The 21,219-nt window shown below is 41.3% G+C and overlaps 1 protein-coding gene across 2 annotated transcripts in view; it reads right to left on the bottom strand.

The window, feature by feature from the left end:
* Window positions 1–21,219, bottom strand: part of PNPLA7 (patatin like domain 7, lysophospholipase) — a 125,165-nt gene that overhangs the window by 58,028 nt on the left and 45,918 nt on the right. For both annotated transcript variants that reach the window (XM_075519829.1, XM_075519830.1), the window contains exons 19-21: window positions 18,379–18,492; window positions 6,915–6,975; window positions 4,595–4,744 (exon numbers count right to left, since the gene is read on the bottom strand). In XM_075519829.1, coding sequence (XP_075375944.1) covers window positions 4,595–4,744; window positions 6,915–6,975; window positions 18,379–18,492 — 325 coding nt within the window. The remainder of the gene's footprint in view (window positions 1–4,594; window positions 4,745–6,914; window positions 6,976–18,378; window positions 18,493–21,219) is intronic.

The raw sequence follows: 21,219 nt of genomic DNA, 5'->3' as shown, positions 1-21,219 counted from the left end.
TAGTTCTAAGTATAATAAAACATGGTCAAAAAGTTGCCCAGAGAAATCAGAAGTCCAGAGATCGAGAACTGATCGCTGATGGTTACAAATGGTTGCAAATCCACCTCACCTGGAAAAAATACTCGCACAAAAAGATATGTCCAAAATGCACTGTGGAAAAATTTTAGCACAGCAACCTTACTTGTCTGGAATTAAATGATAATTTATATTTGGCCTAATAAAAGTCTACAAAATTATGTGTCAGAGACAGAACTGATAAACGAGTTTGATGTCCCAGTGTCAGAAGATCTTGCCCAGCAAAAAATACCAAGTTGTGCCAGGGTGCAGGCACCACATTAAACACTTACCATTTAAATCTAATCTGTGTGTAAAGAAGGGAAATTCAGGCAGAACTACAATTAAAAACTGCAATAAATTATTAGTAAAGATATTTCAGTGAGTTTTCCAATACATTATACATTTTTAGAAATAAAAAGAAAGCTTATATTTAAAGGGCAGAAAGGAAGGAGCGAGACACATATGTTGGATTTGAATCCCTCTCTACTTCAGTTTGAAACCGTATACGATCAGAAGGCTCCCACATATAATCAGAATTTGCACAGCCATGTGGTATCATTTAGCTAGTCTCAGTAAAAGAAAAAAAAATAGTGAGGCAAATACTTTTCTAAAGTCTGAATACTGCAGAAGATAAGATAGACTTTTTGATAAGAGATATTCTCAGCTCTACCAGGATTAAGGAGAAAAAATATTAATGATAAAAAAAGACATCACAGACCTTGACCAGAATTCATCGGCATGGTTATCCTAACCTGAAACTTTGCACAGCAGTGAAACTTGCTCACCTTGATGTCACTCCAGTTCAGAAGTGGAAAATTCTGTCCCTGCTTTTTAGAATTTTTATGTTCTACATCCTTTTCTTTGGAGACCCAAAGACCAAGATTCAAAGAAAGGGCTTTTACACTGAAGCATACAAGCAAACGGAGTGAGGAAGCAGTGATGCAGCCTCCAGTTCACCACGCAGGACTTTCCTGCTCTCTCCTCAATGCTCTGATCATATTTTACATTTATACCTGCCTCAGGATGAAGACAGATTCCTGTAGAGCTATTGCCGCCAGATACCAAGTAACTGCTTCACCGTCCAGCTTTTAACAGAACAAATGCCATGGAAACATGAACATCCCTCAGTATTTAATTGGGACACAATCACACTGCCCAGAAACAACATCTGAATTATCATAAACAACAGAAACACCAAATGTCAAAGACACCAGCACAAATTGGTTGGATATAGCTGTGAGTGGTACCACGTGTTGATGCTCCCTGCATGCAGAATGCAGCATAACCGGGCCAGCCCGGCCAGCACGCTCTGGGGCCCAGAAAGCCCAGTATGGAGAGCAGCCTGGTCACGCGAGGTGTTCCCATCGCAAATTAAAAAAAAAGAAGAAAAAAAAAAAGAAATTTCAAAAAAATATAATTAAACAGAATCAATCAAACAAACCAGTAACTCCTGCCTCATTACAGGCAAAAGTGTTTTGGGGGGGGGGAGGTATTCCGAATACTTTTCCAGTTCTTGTGGACAGTATATTAATTCATGGTGTTATGAAGCTTCTACTACCAGACTGAGATATTCTATTTGTCATTATTTTTATACTCCTTTAATAAAATGGAAGCAGTTAAAAATTACCAAAAAAAAAGCCTGTTAAATAGATTAACCTGCAACCAGCTCCAACTCCTAGCACTGCCAATAGCCTTCTAATGCCAGTTCCAGGAAAAGAAAAACCACCCTCTGATCTGATTTTGCAGGTTGTGTTACAAGCCAGTCTGCATCCCGACCGCCCTCCCCGGGACGCGGGGCAGGCTGCAGCGAGGGCAGGCTCCTCCAAGAACTGCAGAGGCCCATCACCCCGGCGCCGTGCCTCGGTACCATCCCTGCAGCGCTCTCGCTATTCCTGCCTGCAGCCTGCTGATTTCTTCTATCCTCGTCTCCAGCCTGCAGCAAGGGGATTCAAGACATCACTGCAATATTCATCTAAGTTAATATTAACAGGAAGAGTAAGGAATTTTCTAAAATAATACATTAAGTTGTAGAAGAAAGCTAAACACAACTGCTTTCACCACACATACTGCAGCTACCCTCCACTGCTCTGGAACATATTTCAAGCCCAGAGCAATGAAACAATATGGTTCAAATATTAAGCGTGAAGTGGCAACATCTGATTACAATTTACAATTAAACAAAAAGTTTGTTCTACAAAAACCAAAAGGATAAACAAAAATATGCTAATAGTAGCAAATCTACACAGCGAAACCCCTTATTTTCAAAATTAGGAACATACGCACTGAAAGAGACTTCCTTAAGAGAAAGATTCCCCATTAAGCCTTCTCAAGCATGTTAAATAACACCTCTCATTTCCATAAATACGTCTAAGGTCTAATCGCAGGTCACACCCAGACCCCAGGTGCCAGTTAGCCAATCTGAAAGGCAGAAGCGGCCAGCGCTCGGGTGGCAGAGGCTCCAAGCTCCAAGACACCAGCTGCTCGCCAAGCCCCACTGCAAACCTTTCCACAGAGCGCTTCCCTTTCCCCACATGTAAAATGGACCCGGTTCTAATGGTCAGGTGAATACCGAGTTAATCTAAAAACAAACCGAAATTTTGCTTCACAATGCTGACTTTACTACTCATTTCACTTTTTGATGTAAAAAGCCAGAAGAAAAATCATTCCAAAACCCAGCCCTTTTCCTCATAGCAACGCACCATCTGCCACATCGCTCAGAGCACTTTGTCGTCCCGCACCAATAAGGAATACCCAAACAATTTATAGCCACAGTACAAAGGAGAAAATACAAAAGCTACCAAAAAAAAAAAAAAAAAAAAGAGAATGCTGCTTCTGCTAAAAAAAGAAAAATATAAAAAAATACAGCCTGCACGAAAAAACCCTCAGCACTGTACAGTGCGTAAACACGCACAGTAAAGCCCTGGCTGAGGGTTAACCACTGTCTCCAAGCGTGTGGGGCTGAATAAGCAATAGGCTGACCCGACCAACAGAGGCTATCAAGGCCAGAGAGCCTGGTCTACCAGCTGTGTTTTGGACCATATGGCTAGCTGTGTTTTCACACAACACTTTCCTCTTCCCACTGCAGCCGTCTGCTCCACTTTGGCAAGAACTTCAGATGCCAAGGTTGTATAGTACCATCTATAGCTGCCAAGCACTACACAGACATCAGTTTAGGAAAAGAAAAGAAAAAAGAAGGGTGAACAAAGAAAGGCCAAGTGATCATAACAAACCCCCTCCTTTGTTACGTTCTAGTTGCTTTCGACTAGAATGGCTATTTTTATTCTGAATAGTCCATCTAGGTACTTAAGGTCTTGTTTGTTTTATTTACAGGCTCCTAGTGCTGTCACACATCAAAACAAGCTGGCAGCAATCCATAAGAAGTACCCATTAGCAATATAGCTACGGCTGAGATCTGTGCTCTGTTATGGATGTAAAATTTTTCTGCTATCTCAAAATAAGAGGAATCTTCCAACACCCACAAATTAGTGCTCACTGTAACATAACTCCACCATAAGCCGCATACAAATTCATACTTCAAAAGGTGAAAGAGTTCAAGCATCAACAGCTTTTTCCTGTGCCGGCTCACCTAGATTTTTAAAGCAGAATAATAAGGGCCAGCTCCAGATACCTTTAAGGTCAAAAAGGAAATAACCAATAAATGTAAGTGGTTATATCTCAAGCATCATGTAACCTGTACTTTTCAAAATAATAAGCTGTGAGATAGCAGACTAACAATTCAAAGGACTACAGGAGATTTACTCAAGAGATCTGTGATAGCATACGAGGATTAGACGATGATGTTCAGGAAATGTCAAATTGTAGTACTGAGCGTGAACTGAATTGTGAATTGAATATATGGTTTTGTGAGCAACTAGAACTTGCACACACAACTTCACCAATAGATAAAGCAATTAATGACTTAACTGTGAGCTGAATACATGGCTTTGTGAGCACAAACAGACAAACAAGCTGGCAACAAATGGCACAATGATTTAAGACTTAAGTTTGGACTTCCAGTGCCAACCTGGATCTCCTCCACATGCCTCTTCCATCAAGTCTTATGCTTACCACTCACTGTGCTACCTCAACAAAAGAAAACTGCATAAGAAATCCTTTGCTGGATGAAGCTGTACAATTGAGGAAGCCTGAAAAACTCACACACCGGAGAGAGAGGATCAGACTCTCAGACAGGCACCATGGGGACCTGCACCCCGGCACTGGAGTAGGATTTGTCCACTGCAGTGCCCGCGGCCTTAGGAGTGCTGACAGCAGCCAAGGTGAGAGGCCAGACAGATTGGCTAATATTTCTGAGTCATTCAGGCCACAAAGTTTTCCACTAAAATTAAATGCACGTTATGGATGGGAACAGGGAAGCAAGAGGTCATGAAAAAGGCTGATCCTGAGCACTGCTGTACCACTACCCCCCTAATGCAGCATGAATCCACCTTTGACTAATGACAGGTACCTGGCCATACCTCTCTAAAAAGATAAGAAGCATTTATTTCCCTTGATGCAGTAACATGTAAACACTTCTTACCTACAGCACTGAGAGCATGCTTGAGCTCCAGAGTAAAAGCTGTAAGTGGCACCTCTTCAGACACCGGCATAATTGCTACTGTGGAGAGATTGCTGGCAGGATTTCCGGCATCCCACTTGCTACTCGAGCTGTGCAATCCAAGAGGATGACCTGTTCAAAAAGAAAAAACTTGCTATCAGCCAACCCAGAAAGTTAGGTGTCATTTCATTGTTTTCAACTGTCAGGCAGGAAGGGAAGTGTCACTGAATTGCTTAACCTAAGATAAATGTAACATCATCCATATGACATAAAAGGAAAGAGTTCCCATATATTTCATTCGTAAGAGGATGAAGATCAATTTCCATCATTTTTGACTGCTGACATAGCACGTGTGGGTAGAAGTCAGGCAAGGTTAAAAATATCTGGATATCAGGAACAGGTTAAATACAATGTCCATTTGCCTGACCTGTTAAGAAAAAGATAAAAAGGCACTCTGAATCACTTTGAACAGCCACAACTTTGAACAGGCATTGATTTAGCCCACAAGAGGAATTAGCTTAACTAACAAAACCCCAAAACCTGTTGTCAGTATCAAAATATTCCAAAAATTAACATTCACTATTCAAATACCTGATTTCAACAGAGTTCCTATAGGGAATGTGTGTCTCCACCTATTTTCACTCCTCTCCCAGATGGGAAAACGTGGAGATTTACAGATATGTGCTTAGGATTATTAAAATAAAATATGGAACCTCTGAAGTAGCTGCAAAGTAACTGTGGCAGTATCTCTGATATAATATAGTAAGCTGAGCAAGAATGAAGAGTATGGGCAGAGGAAAGCATTTTTTGACAGAAGCATGTGACAAAAATTAAGATCTTCCTAGATAGCTTAGAACAGGAAAAGATCAATGATAAGGGTGTTCTACAAACTGTTCTTTTTATTTTGACACTGTTTCTCTTCTCTTTAACTAAGCCTTCTCAGACAACCTTACTTTGCTGCTAACGCCTATCAACTCAGCTCTAAGTACACAATAAAGTTATTGTCATCTAAGTTAGGATTTAACATCCTGCTTGTCTCATTTCAGCCAGCAAAGGACTAAGATGCACCATTAAGATGAATTCTTGAGATGGACATATGGAAGTACTTGATATACCATATGAAAACTCATTCAAAGTCTATATGCAAGATCGACAGTACGCTGCAGGACATAAAGAAATATCAGATAAACTTTTTTCAAATATATTCAGCGATTGAGTTATTCATTTCAAGTCTTCTAAAATAGCTCTGCACAGAACATGAAATAGTTTTTCCACTCTTTTTGGCAACCTTCAAGAAGATATTTGTAGGTTCAAACAAGTCACACAGCACTGCTCAACTCCTTCATCTCCACTACTCCTTCCCGCCTCTGAACTTCAATGGTGATTCTCTGATTGAACTCCTACTACTGTCACTAATTTTCCTCCCATTTTCTCCAGATCGCATATTGCCCTATTTCCCAAGCAGTGCAGACTCTGCCCTAGACCACAGAGGCACTTCAGCATGCATAAAAGTTTAAGCACAATTATCACTAGAGATTCGCACACAACTGATTGTGTAAAAGCTGAGCATGTAAAGAAAGAGCAGACTTTGAGATTCACTCCAAGACTGCTCCAAAACATGAGAGTTGGCTACCTCATTTTCAGTCTCCTTGGAATACCACAAAACAGCAACAAAAGTAATCAAAAAACCCCAACCAAACAAAACCCAAACAACCTGCAACAGGAAAGAACCCCACAACACCCTCAGTAGTTAACGTGCATCTGTTTTCTTCTAAAAAGCTGCTCAAGAAAATTTGGAAAATTTCCTCCTACTCCCTTCAGTCAGTAAATACACTTTATTTTGCCTCTGCCACATATACAAAGCTTAAGAACCAATTCATAGCAGACCATTCCCTCTTAGACAATTCATTAAGATAATGCAAATACAGACATATTAAGTCAGTCTACATGCAGATGCCACTCAGCATGACTATCTGATTCAAGTCTATTACAGCTGCTATTACCAATGCTCCCTTTGAGCTCTTCTCTTGCAAGAAATTTCAAATTTCACTGCACATATGCAGCAGTACTTTTCTATCTCATTTGCAAATCATACCATTCCCACACTTAATTAACCATGCTCTGCCAAAAAAAAAAATTTGTACACATATATGTAATAAAATCACCATTCATTTGTGTCAACAACTAAAATATTTAGCGATGAATTCTCAAGTATGCGCTTTCTGTTTCCAGATTTAACGATATAAATCTAGCTCCAAGGAAGCACCAGCATCAATGGGAGTAGTCCAGGAATGAGTCTTACCTCCCTGCTGCAGACTGCCAAGAATCTTCTCGCCCAGCAAGTGAATAAGTCTAGTCACAACCTAGCAATGGGAGAGAAAGAAAGAGAAAAGAAACAAACATTCAGGCAGAATGTAGTAAAAATAGTGCATCTAAATGGATACTTTCAAACTTTTGTAAGATGTCATCTCAAGTTGAAGCATACAGAGACAAGGTTTTATAACCACAGCTTCTTTCCTGGCTGTAACGGATGGTGACTGATCATTTGTCTTGATAATCTCTTACCTTATTTTACTCTAATCTGGAAAAACAAGAAAACAAAACAAAACCAAAAAAAGGCAGCATTTAACTTGCGTTGGGAATGAAAGAAAAAAATCCAATTATTTTGGGAAACATGTCAAACTGCATTTTCACATCTCCTCTTTTCTCTCTGCAGCATGCTTGCACCTCTAAGTCGCTCTCCTGTTCGGTGGCTGTTGCACACCTCCACCTTCCGGAGGTACTAAAGGCTCAAAAAGGTTCAAGTCTGTACTCAAACAGATCCCCCCCAATCCTGCTTCCACCCGACCCCTTGGAAATTAGTCAATGTTTACAGTAACCAATTTAAGACATCTTGAATAAAAGAGATAAATACATGCTCTAAACACCTGCAGAATCAGAACAAAGTATCTAAGAAATCGCTTTCCCCCTCAAATCATGTTTGCGTGGTACCTTTGAAAGGACAGATTTTTTTTTCCCAGCTTTTTTTTTTTTTCCAACAGGACTTACATCCCTATAAACCAGTATTCAAACAGGCAAGCATAGCTGAAAACTGACAAGCTTATCTCCAGCATTAACAATCAATAATTCCCAACAAGTGGCGTAGCAGAAGACTAATAATTGCAATACCAAGGAGTGACAGACTTGGAAAATGCACCATTTATTCTGAAAAGCTATTTGGTAAAACACTTGCACATAAGGAAGAGAGATATTTAAATGCATTAAGAATTAATAGAGCAATCATTAGATACTCTCCCCCAGACAAATAATTCAAGGTCAAAATAACTCTAATCTTTGGGAGGACATAAAAAAACCCAAAAACCGCAACAACAAAAGTTCTCCAAACTCTTAACAAGCAGCAGCAAATGGCCACCTTGGATTTTGGACAGACAGACACACTGTTCCCATAAGAACAAGCACTTCAGGACGCATCTTTCAAATAAAAGACGTGTAAGCATCAAAACAGGTCAGCATGCCCATCAGAATCATTTATATATCCTGCTTTAAAAAAAAAATAAATAAATTGCCCTAGGCTATGAAACTCCACACCTTTACTAAGCGCCAGTATTTTTTAAATGTCTGGAGGAGGAAGGGAGAAGAGCAAACAGGTAGCAACTTACAGTGGCACAAGCAGTAAGAGCTAAACAGAGTTACTTGAGCAATTTCTGTCCCATAGCCATAACTGCAAGTTCTTAAAGATGTCACATCAACCATCTCCTCAGTGATCCAAGATCAACTTCTTCAAAGTTTCTCTTATTTGCACCAATAGTGGACACGATCGTCCATACCCGCTTCACCGAGAGCACCGATGCAGCACGACCGCTGCCACCAGCGAGCAACGGTGGAACGAGGGCAGCTCGCGACGGCAGGCGAGCGCTCAGCCTCCTCCTTATCCTGGAATCTCAAACAGGATCTAAAACGCTTCCATTTGTCCAAAGTACAACAAGAGCTGATGATCACCCAGCTGACTCGTTACCACTTTAATAACGCCAAGATCTGCAGTTCTGGGATTCAACTAATGGTGCTGGGTGTAGCTATGGAAAATTGCCCCAACTACGGGGAGCAGGGAGGGAAAGAGGGAATTCTTAATAAAAATTATGAGACTGACTGTCCTTCCTAGGGAAGATTACCTGCCTCTTGAGAGCGTTTGCTATACCCAGCTCACATGCATTCACCTAACCACCTGTATCTGCACGCTAGGACTTTCCTTAAGCAGTATTGGAAGGTGTTACGAACGTTTTACACTTCTGAACCACTTTAAACATCAGAATTTTAATTACTTACTAAAACCATCTCCTGTATTTATAACTTTTTCTGCTTTACAGACAGCTAAGGAGAGCTCCAGCTAAGTTAAAGAAAATGTCCAAGGTTAATGATGGAACTAAAAATAGAACCTATTGGTCTCATTTTCCAGTTGGCTGCTCCTATTACCAGGAAATATTATTTGTCTTGTTTGCTAGAGCAAACCTTACAGCCTTGGTACGTATAGATATGGAAAAATTATTTCCCCGGTGACTTTGTAAGACAAGCAAATTGCTAACCATAACAGGATGAGTCACTCTGTCGCAGTCATGGCAACATCGAAGGAACATCAGTTTGGAATCGGAGCTAAGAACTGGCCTGAAATTTCCTTGGAGTTTCATATTACATACACTACATTTTCTTTCACAAAAAGGCAGTACGTTCCTTTAAAAGAGAGACTTGTCCATCTGTCTGAGGGAGAAGTCAATATAAATCACATCTCTTCATCAACAATAGACCCAAGCTTCAATGACTGACCTACACCCGTTACTGTGCAGAGCAGCTCTCAAATTCAGTACAACTGGGAGAATTAAAAAAAATATCACCCTCCAAGTTTCCAAGCACCTTTATTCTAACCCCTCCAGTAACGTGGCACAAGAAGAAGGAGCAGCACAGCTAGATACAGCCCCAGAGATTATGACATGGAAGCCAGGGGACCCACGAAAGGACCTGGGCTGGCATGGAGGGGGCTGGTTTAGCCTGGGGAGGGAAGGAGGAGGAAGCAAGCAGAAATTAGCCCTCGGGCTGGGAGGTCATGCACAGGGATTGCAGGGAAGCAGAGTTATTCCAAGCATGCCTGGAAGAGACAGAGGCAGGAGAAAGGCAGGTAACAGGGCACTGGCAGGCAGGCACCTCGGCACAGACATCTGGCCAGCGATTCAGCAGTCGCTTATTCCCACCCTACCTATTTAGCTGTATTTCGTAGGAAAAGCTCTGGGAATTGGCAGTGAGGGTTTGGGCAGAGGGGGAAGGCAGGAACTCTGGCAGCACTGCTGGGAAAACCGGATTGACCTGGAAGAAACACTGAGTTTTCAATCCTCTGGAGGTGCCACGCAGCCCCCACCACCGCCCCCAGCACGGCTGAGCCAGCGGTGGACTCGGGCACTGTTTTTCCAGAAGTAGGCAAGACCTCTACCCCCGCTCCCATGCAAACTCCCATCTTTTGCAAGCACGGTGCCAGAAGAGCGCAGAGCACTCCCCAGACATCTGTACATGCAAAATTGTCTCATTTCCACGGTGTCACCGTCACCCAGGGCTAGACAGCCTTCACAGCACAGTCGGAAGCGTCTGGTGTGTTCATCCCTACGGCGCATCCTGAATTTTACAGTCTCTTCTAGCACCCATCCACCCAGCCCTGCAAACACATACCCCGCTCTCCACAGACACCAAGTCGCAGCCCAATTCACTGGCACAGAATCAGGCAGTTTGGATTTCAGGTTTGAAGAAAAATCTGCACCGCAAAAAGGCAGTGATTTGGAGTCTGCACTTACCCAAGAACACCGGGAGGTTTCTAAATTAGGCAAGAATCATTAATTGCCTGCGAAGTACATGCAACTTTTTGACCCCTTGTACTAGGGATAGAGCCAAACTTTTTCAGTTTGTGAGGAAGTTGAATTTATCATTCCTCACAATTAGAAACTGCGCTAGCAGCGAGCGGATCCTGCTCAATTAATCACTTCAACCAATAACGAGAAGCAGAGACATCGATTAGGCACTTCTGTTGTAGGCCAGGCGTGAACAGAGCGGTGCCATTGAAATTGCCACAGTGCAGGTTAAACTTGTCCTTGCGACACGGAGCGCACTTTCCTACCCACTGCTGCCATCTCAAGCTGTGAAATGACTCAGAAAGGTCACAAGGCTTTGCCAGCAACCTAAATATACACCTACAGGGTCTAGCAGCGCGAGTCTGGACTCTGGAGCCATGGAGCCTGCCTGGGTCGTAAAGACAACTAGGACAGCTTTCAAAAAAAAAAAAACAACCCCCCCCCCAAAACCCCACACAACCAAAAAAACCCCCCAAACAAACAAACAAATCCAAAGCAAACATATAAGCAAACAAATATTCACTCTCCTGAGCTTATGCAAAAGACTTTTCAGGCCAGAAGGAAGAAAACTAACCTTACAGGACTAAAAAACACGAGTATTTCTCCATCTCAAAAGCTACTTGGGATTCAAGGTGCATCAGCACGATTCTCCAAAAGCCCCAAAACCTCTCCTGCTCTCGCAGAATCTACTGCAACTGTAAATTCATAAAACCTGTCCCAGAGCAGGACATCCAGTTGAGATACACATTTTGCAAGGGAAATAAAATGTTGTTCCTCCTCCTTCCACCTGTTCACCCTTTCAGCTTAACTCACCAGAACACTTTTGTGCAGGGCAAAACGGGATAAAGAGTATTTCTCACATGGCGTTAGAGAGCACTTTCCTCAGCGCAATTCCACCTCTCTGTCCCAGCTTACCAGTTACTACCTCACCTACCTAGAAACGTAGCGTCTTCCTGGCTGCTTCTGAATCAACTCCATCCCCAGTAAGATCCACTCGAACTCTCTTAGCAGCCTCCAACCCCCCCAGCTCCCTCGTATCGAACGTGAAAGTCTGCTTCTGCATCTGCTGCAGAGAAAGCTCCGAGAAACCATTAATTTTCCCTCTGCTTAACTAATGTTAAATTACTCAACAGACCTGCAGCCTCTGCACTGCAGGGCAAAGACTAAACTTCACAGTCCCAAGGGGACTGTATTTGCCTACTTTAGGATGACTAATTTCACTTTCAAAACAAACATCCTTCAGCGATGGGGCCAGGCAGTATTACAGCTCTGCATCATCTGCTCGCGATGGCGCGAGTGCATGCTGATGACTGCATCCACCTCGGACATTAGGTGGGATCCTGAGCACCGCTTGCTTCACAGCCACTGTAATTCCCACACCAAGTAGTTATGGTCACTCGGCAGAGTTGTACTTCCCACAATCCTTTTCAGTATTTCAACCTATTATTCACACCTAGCTAATCTGCCAAGGCTGGGTTCTAGTTAAAGCTTTTGTTCCTATTCAACAGTGAAACTTCAGAGTAGCTTTATGATAAGCCCTTTTGAAAGTGATTTTCATGAGAATTCAGTTGTAAAATACTTTCCTATGGATATTTATTTCATTTTGTGAATAGTACAGATTGCCTGGCAAATTGACTATCTGCTAATAGGTAGTCAATAGACAGTACCACCAAACAAAGCTTTTTCCCACCTTAGCTAACTTTCAACAAAGCTGATGCAGAGAAATCATGGGAAAATTCCACAAGATCTACACCGATATTCAAATTCACAGTAACAAGCAGTTGATGTAAAAGGTACCATGTAGTACAAATCCATCTTTCTTAGAAGAGAAGAAATACATGTAAGAACAAAAAAGAAACAATACATTAATCAACTCTGCTCCACGCTGCACTAAGGTTCGGGTTTAATTGCATGCTATTTTAAATCTACGCAACAAAGCTCCTGTGCAAGAAAGCAAAGGGCCAGTCCCTCGGAAGGGCAGTACCTTCCCCTCTCAGTGGTGTCTTCTTGCAGGCCCCTGGTTCTGGAAACCAGCCCTGGCTAAAGTAGGCAGGGAGCAAGCCTGGCGTGCAGTGGATCCTGTACAGCCAACAGATATGTAGCCCTACAAATCTGAATGGGGTTTTCCTTCCAAGTCTGTTCCAATCCTCTCTAGTGGATCCTCTACCATCACCCAGATCCAAAAGACCAGTATTCTCGCAGTGAACAAGGTGGCTTGCAGGTGAGCTAAGGACCTTCTCCAGTGACTTTGAAGTTTAAAAATAAGATACTTAATAGTTAAGCCTTTAAAACTTCAAATCAGTCATCCAATAGGCCACCTTTAAATTAAGTATGTTAAATAACAATTTATTGGTACCTTCATAGCAAGGTATTATAGACCATCACAGACATCTGTGATTTAGTTAAAGGACATGTAAAAGGGCTTTCTGCCACACAGAGACCCAAGGTGAATAAGCTAGCATGGAAAACAGGGCTGCCAAGGGTTTTCTAATCTACAAAACAAATGCAATTGGGGTAAAATAGTAATAACAGCCATTTTATCTATACAAATTCACGTAATAGCAGGTTCAATTCTGTGGAGCTCTTTCCAGGAGCTGAGATTATTCTCTACCAGCTTTCTTAAGGTTTTTTTTTTTGAGGGACAAGGGAGGAGGAGAGGTAAATTAGATCATCAACTTGAATAAAACCATGGCGTTATTGAAGCTTTACATGGCCCCAGATCAGATAAAACACTGTGCTTGTCACAGAATCAGGGAGCTTAGCAAGGGGTCTCCGATGAAAACTTCCGAAGGTTTGAGAACCACAGTGACAAAGAAAATCTTAAATGCTCAACTTGCAACAATTTCTGGCACCTTTACAAATGCCACTAAAGCATACAGAAGAACTGAAGCTTTATCCTGGGGCTGTTTGAGCTTCTAACGCTTGTGATCAATTGTGTCTTGAAGAAAAATGTCAGTCTCGCATCACTGCTATGACTAAGCACTCACTCCTGCCTGCCTCATGTTGGGCAGCTACAGTCGGTGACCATGCTTCCGCTGAACATTTTTCTTCTCTCCTTTTCACATCCACTTCTCCTACAGTCAAGGAAAACTTATTTTAATGGGCCATGAGAACAAATACAGAAAAATCTAGAAGCATGGCCTCTCCTGACCTATTCCACAGCGCCACATCAAGCTTAAATAACGTGACGCACAATATACACAATGCCTGAGGGAAGCGTTTTGAAAAGAGGGCACATTATTGAACTCACTTTGTAAGGCAGATAACCCTAGGGAAGGCTCCATCCACTTCAGAAAAGCCCTGGTTAAAATACGCATACAAAGATAACAGGACTCGCTGTTCAAGATGGATGATGGGTTCTGAAAATATTTAAACCCCAAGGGCAGACTTAGAGAAATAAAAGAAAGATGCAGAAAAACTCCGTATTTTCTAGCATGCACTTCTAGCATGCAAAAGGTTGTCTTACATTTCACACACACACACACCCCCCCCCCCAGCTCCGAAGCAATTTCTCAGTGAAATTTCCATCAGCTACAGCACGTCTAAATTTCAAGTTAAATTATAAAAACAATCTCAGCTCAGTAGAGGCAAAGCTAATCTATGCAATGTGATCCAAGTTATACAGAGATGTTCTAACATCAGTGTAATCTGTTCACAAATTCTGCGCTCTCGCTACTGCTTCGAAACTGCTTTGCGGTGCCAAAAATCGTGAGCTGATTCTCTGTCCTACTTTTCAGAACTGAAGGCAGTGATGAAAATAGAAAGAATCAGTTCGCTTTCACTCCTGCAATGCTGAGGAGCTTCGAGCAGCACCAGAAGCAAGCACGGAGGCTGTCAGAGAAACAAATGCTCTGGCTGGCTGAGTGCCCTGATGGCTATGCTGGAGAGCTGTGGCCCTTAGGCATGAGAAAACAAAGGAGAAGTTTTGCACCGTGGACCACTTTCAACTGAGAATGTCTAGGGTGCCATATCCAGAGTGACTCGAGGTTGGGATCCTTTCCTGAGAAGTGGAAGATGCAGATTTGACTTCTGCAGTCCAAGCAGGATCTAGAAGTCAGCATCTGTCATTTCTGGGCATGCACTCTGAAAATTTGGCTGTTACTTATAACTGAGATTAGATTCCCCATGCTCACCCATCTGTTTCATCCCTCAGAGTAACAGGAGCTATAGCGGGTCACACCAAAGATCCCAGCAGACCAGTATTCTGTCTCTGACAGGACCAAGGCAGATGCCCAGGGGAGAAGACAAAACAGAGGGCAAGCATACGGTGCTTCTCCAAGGATCAGCCGTGCCATTTTTCCAGATCGTACATCACAGCTCAAGGAACTCGAATTACTGTATGGACTAATAGAGCATGGTTTCCCTCATTTCACATTGTTCTCACTGGCAAGCATCACCCACGTTTACAATTTTCTTACCCATCAGGTAGTATTTTCTTACAATGCATTTCAGAGTTGGAAGCCTTTCTGGATCATCTACAAACACATCATGACTGGTGAAAAGTATGCAGGATGAAGTCCCTCCGCTAACTCCTAGAATTAAAGGGTTCTTCACCCTTGACAAGAAATAGTAAAGCTCGAGGGTAAGTAATTGCCAGGGTAATTCAATCTCAGGAACTGCCCGGTTCTTGGCTGTTAAGATACACGCTATTTAGGCTCTACAGAAGCTGCCAGGAGGAACACCAAAACAAAAGCAATTCCCACTGGTGTGGGATTCCTCTGAACTAAGAGAACATTTCACCTGACTCAGGGGACAAGCAACAATGTTGGTCACTATTCCACCAAGCGAGAGACAGGTTAACTTAACCTTACCAGTTGGTAGCGGAGCATGTGTTTGACGGAGGCAGAGTTGCCTTTTTTTTTTCTTCATAAGACATGATTTTCTGATTTGCAGAGCACTAAGGGGGAAATCCTCCACCACACTGCTGAATCACAAGCTAGCTCTTGCTACCCAGTCAATTATTTCAAAACTATTGCACCTGCTATCCCTTCATTACTTTATTACTTCTGGTTGGATGGGGAAAACAACATCATAAATCCTGTGTATAAATCACTCTACTAGAATAACAAGAGAGAAAATAGGACAGAGAGAATTCATTTGGCCCACCTCTCTGCTCAGCACTAAGCACTACCTCAAAGATAATTTTTTAAGAGGTTATAAAAACAAGTAACAATCTTTTAGCCTTTCTAGGGAGTCGAATCAGCTTTTTCTTAATATCCAACTGCTGCACTTTCAGTACACTACCATTTGCTCTATTCCAATACAGCGAGTAGCTTACGCCTTTTCTATCAGAAGACAACTTTATACATTTGAAAATAGCTACCATGTCTCCCCTTAACCTTTCACAGCCTTTTTGTCTTTATAGGTTAATATTTCTAAACACCAGTCAGCTGCCTTTTTGTCCTCTAGACTCTCTTCATTTGGTTTGCCTCCTCCTTCAAATGTGCTGCCACAGGCTGGTACTGAAGCTTTTCCAATACTGCGAAGAACGCAAGGATTTCTTCGCTCCAAAAAGCATTCTGTTAACATAGTTATTTTTTTCACAACTGCATGACATTGTTCAGGCACGGTCAGCTTTTGATCCCTTAATGCCTGGATTCTTTTTGTAAGAAAAGTCTACCCAGACCCTTTTCTCTGTATGCAATTTATTAGTTTCCAGCTCAAAAACTTCTCTCCAGTATACTCCTTTAACTTTAAAGTTGACTTTGCACTTTCTACTTGACTTCAAAACTTTCTACCCTATTGTTTTCCTCCATCACTTCAATTCCCTCTCACTTCTGTCCTTCCTCTCTTATCTGATGGACCTAACAGACAAAAAGAAAAGGTACAAGAACTTCAAGATCATATAAAAAATTATTTTATCTTAGGTTCTTAAGACGGTCTGAAGGCATTAGCTGCATAAATCACCTACTTAAAGTCTGTCTTTTCTAGTTTCTAATAAAACACTCCTCTATTTCTAATACGTGTTCTAAAATAACCCAATAGTAAAAATATAAGCTCTCACATTCTTGATACCAGTTTAACATCTATTTAGAATTTGGAGGAGATCTCAAACAGCAGCAATAATGTGTTTTTCTAACAATGTTTTTTGCAACACATTTCCTTAAAAGATCTATTTTAGCATTTTGTTTCATTGCAACTAATTAGCCAAACTATATGCAAGTCTAGAGAAAACTAATTCCATATTCAAAAAGGTCAGCAATTTGAAGCTGATAGGCTGCACTCTTTAGACGTGGGAAGACATTTGAATTCTGTTACAAATAAATGTTTTGAATTGTGCTGTAAATGTAACACCCAAGCTCAACTTTAACTGCACAGCAAAAAGATTCACATCTCCACAGAGAGCACTCTTTAGGGGAAAACACTTCTGCCAAATGATAGGATAGGAAGAGGGAAGGGAGAGAGGAGAGACTGAAATCAACTCTTGCCCCAGACAAAGAGGCAGAATTAGAACACAGCCTTTGTGCAGATCAGCGTTCAAGGCATTACTAAATATCACGTCTTCGGTGCTTATAGTAATTTACAGTTTCAATGTTTACTAGTAACATTTAAAATCATCCACTATGTAAGGAGAAAGGTGGTTTTAAATTCCACCCGGCTCATTTCCTCACTTCCTGATCAGTCACAAGGAGCGTGATATTTAAAAGGGCAGCTCAAGACAGGATGCCACGCTGTCGTTACCCGGTTCGTGGCTAGTTATGTACAGAAGTTGCACACTGCTACCCGTTCATAAATCTGGGCCAGAAATCTGTTCCATTAAATGGAGAACAGCAGAATCAGAGGACTATGCAAGAGAGATGCAGAGAACAGGAGTGCCTTAACAACCCACAACAGAAGTTCAGAAACACTTAAGCAAAAATAATGCTTACAGGGAAACCAGGAAGATTATTTTTCATTGACATAACTTCTGAACACTCACTGCAATGATGAAATTAGCCTAACAAATATAGACAAAACCCCCACAGTTTTTGTAACATGAGAATACATGAATACAGGCTTCATATTATACAGTTTAAAAAAAAAAAATAATAATCAAAACCATTATTGTGGGTCCTAGGAAAGCAAAAGAATACAAGTATTTTAATTAGATTTATTACTTTTGCAGGTTTTTCTTTAAGAAATCTGGTAAAGTAAGTATATGTCTTAAAGAAAGAAAAAAGAAAAATCATTAATAATTTGAAGTAACAGCATTAAAGAATTGCCTTTAAGGCTAGTGCAATGATTTAGTGCTTAGTATAATGTCCCTGATGCACTTAGGGACAAAAGAATTAAATTTCAAGTCCGTCAGTCTCCAGATTTGCAGGAGAGAGGTATAATGTCAAGTGAATTAAAGAAGATGGATGAGTTGATAGATTCAAGGGAGCAATCACAGTCTTCAGGACACAGACAGATCTAGCAGTTGCAGAATGAGGATTGACAGCCTAAAACTCAAGGAAGAGGAAAACCAACCCCCAAATATCAATGCTCTGGAAATAAAGGTACATATAACCAAGTGCTGACTTTGAGTCCCAGCGAGCAAGACAAATGCATAACAACATTTTGAAGTGATTTTAGAAGTCAAACTTTCATTTAGTATCAATAGCACTAAATGATTTCCACTTTGCATTTAGCAAATGTTTTTCCACTGTCCTGCATTTAGCATGAACTTCCTCCAGATATACAAAAAGCCCTGCAATAAAACATGCTAAAATTGATTAGAAGAGAAAGGAGGAGAAGCTCGTGAAAGTCTGGTATAGATCAGATCAGGCAGACAAAGAGAACAAAATGTTTTCTCAGTATGCATCAATCATACAAAAAACCCAGAGGACTTGGTGCCAACGGAGAGTTTTAGCTCCTTAGACATCTTTTGAGATAGACAGAAAATGCTTTTAATTTTCTTACCTGAGGGAATTTGCGTTTGATAGATGTCAGTGCTCCCTCTGGGAGTTTGGCAAGTTCTGAATCTCTGACTGCGTGTACTGTTGTGGCTCTAGGTTGATGGGTTAATGCCTCTACCTGAAAAAGTACATAGCCAAAACATTAAAGATAATTAACAACATGTTGCAAAAATCAAATGTCAGGATGAAGCAACTGAACAATTCCCAAGAACCGGACTGTCATACTTGTTGCTCACACACGTTCAAAACAACGCTATTTCCCCCCAAGGGCACTTACAGAGGGACCTCACCGAAGGCACATCCATCTGCAACAAGCATTAGCATCTATTTAATCCAAATATCTCAGGCGCACGCTCTGCTATCAGCCAGTTGCAATTTTTCACAGAACTAGAACCCATAGCACCAGACAGACAGTATTACAAGAGAAAGTTTTGTTTGAGCTTTTGCAAGCTCTCACACACTGTGCATCCACAGAGTGAGGACAAGAACTGCTTTTAACGCTTGCCAGAACAACAACCAGAGGCACAGGATGAACTCGCCATCACAACATCACTTATACCTTTTAATCCATCATTTTTAATTGTGATAAAGCCATCTAAGAGAAAGGAAAACCCCACTTCTCTACTGCTCGCTCTTTCTTCTTTCCTCAATGCCACGCTCAAATACTTTCATTTTACTCCCAGCAGCTGAATACCGACAACCTCAAAATAATCAAGACTTCCTAAAAATTAAAGAAAGGGATGAGGAGCACATCAGCACATTTTGGCCAGAAGTGACCTTTGCTTTTCCAGGTTTTGGGGTTTTTTTTACATATGCATGCGTATCTGTGCTATATAAGCAGGAAAACGTGCGACAGTACGCACCTACCTGAATAGTGCCCAGTTATTTCACCTAGAAACATTTATTTTATTGAGAGTATAAATTTAAAGAAGAAAATTATCACACCATGAAAATTAATACAGAGATATTCTTCTTTACAGGGAGAACCTGACACAATACAAAGCCGGGTTCTAAAAGCCTGCTCTGCAAAATGCAGCTGTTCCCCGAATCCCCAGCTGCACCATCTGCAGAGCCCCGGACCCGCCACCAGCTCTTACTTTGTTTTGAAATGCAGAAATCAAATTCCCTGGTGAAATATCTTCACATGTTTAATGAGATAGCCTGCTAGGCAAGATGGCATCGTTCAGAGCTCAGGCGTGAGCTACAACATTTAATTGCTTAGAAACAGCCTGGTGCTCAGTTTTGCAAGTTTTAGCAACAGGCAATGTTTACCGGGTTTAAAATCCATAGATCAGTCATTTCGAAAAAAATGGTTTTCACTGTAGTAGCTGTAATTACTAAGGTTAACATACAAACAAAAAAATTCCTCACTCTAACTGCAATTTATGGACACTTAGAATAAAAATGAACATGACATTTCATTTTAAGTTTTCCAGTACAAAAAGAAACAGAAAACACATCGGCTTATAATTGTTTGGTTTGTTTTAGGGTTGGGAGGTTTGATGGGGTTTTTTGTGTTGGGTTTTTTTTCAGAATTAGTTCCAAAGCTTATGTTTAGAGCAAATTCCAACACAAGCAATGCTTTTATTACAGAACTAGGGGCTCAGACACACAAAGAGTTACCGCAATGTGTGCAACGCCCTGTACCATGGCTGAGCTGTGCCAGGTGCCCAGGCAGGTACTTCTGCTCACGGTACAAGAAAGTTATTTAAAACACACAAGTCCATGACCCCACTTCCAACAAGAGTGCTGTCTTGGAAGACTACATGTGCATAAAATGGACGATTCAGACAGCCAGAACATCTAGATCTCAAAAACTCGCAATTAGTCCAGAAAGCTGAGATCAGCCTGCTAATATTAACCCTAGCTAGTACAGAAGAGTTCAATCAACACCAACTGCTATGCGTGAAAACTTGCACAAGTAAATTTAAAGTAACTACATTTTGCAAGACCTAGCCTTTGTTTTTTGTTCAGATGCCAGGGATGTTTTGTTATGTAATCACATTTTAAACTAATTATCTAGAAGGGGAAGAAAAGGTCATGCCATCTTTGTACACACATTTATGGGGAACCAAGTCCCCTTTAGGTTCCCCAAATGATTGTATAACGTCTTCTGTTTTATCTCTCTCCCCTATTACCAGCTTTTTATCACAGCTTTTGGCTCTGTAATTTAGCTTCCTTATCCTGAAAGCAGGTTAAGAGTTTCAATTGTTAAAATAAAACCTTTCCTCTCACCCAGTCATCACCCGATTGAGTTTAATTTGTAAAAAGAAGAAAAACACTCAAACTGTCTAACATCCTTTTCCACTCTTTTTGTGATGTATGAGTGCATAAAATTAACTGTGCTCCAAAGGGCTCACAAGTCTTTCAGAAAAGATGAGATTTGTAAGAAAGGGAATTAAAATTTAACTTTAAAACAGAGCCTCAGGGATTTTTTTTTTTCTTCAAATTGTGACTTTGTCTTTTTGAATTGAACCATACCTCATCCCTAAGCAGATCAGAGGGGAGATGGAGACCTTTTTCAAACCTCCTTTGCAAGGAGCCATTCAAATCTCCGGAGCAAGTGGCATTTGCAACACCACCAGTGTTACGGACCCCTGCAATTGCGGGGAATTTGTTGAATGGACTTCCCAACTGATAACAGAAATCGGATCTTGTACTACTCTCACATACAGGTACTATAAAGTCCTGCCATTAACTTTGCTATTTTCATGCAAATACATCCCAGTATTCTAGCATGGAAAATAGCCAGGTCCCAGACACTGTACAGCAAGAAAGCCACATTCCAATCCTTGGGCTCCTCTGCCCAGTGAACATTTTGAACAAGTTTTCTTACTTTTCCAGG

The sequence above is a fragment of the Mycteria americana genome, chromosome 17 (assembly GCF_035582795.1).
Source record: "Mycteria americana isolate JAX WOST 10 ecotype Jacksonville Zoo and Gardens chromosome 17, USCA_MyAme_1.0, whole genome shotgun sequence".
Classification (NCBI taxonomy): Eukaryota; Metazoa; Chordata; class Aves; order Ciconiiformes; family Ciconiidae; genus Mycteria; species Mycteria americana.
Note: the sequence above shows the minus strand (reverse complement) of the source record. Positions and strands in the feature narration are given on the sequence as shown.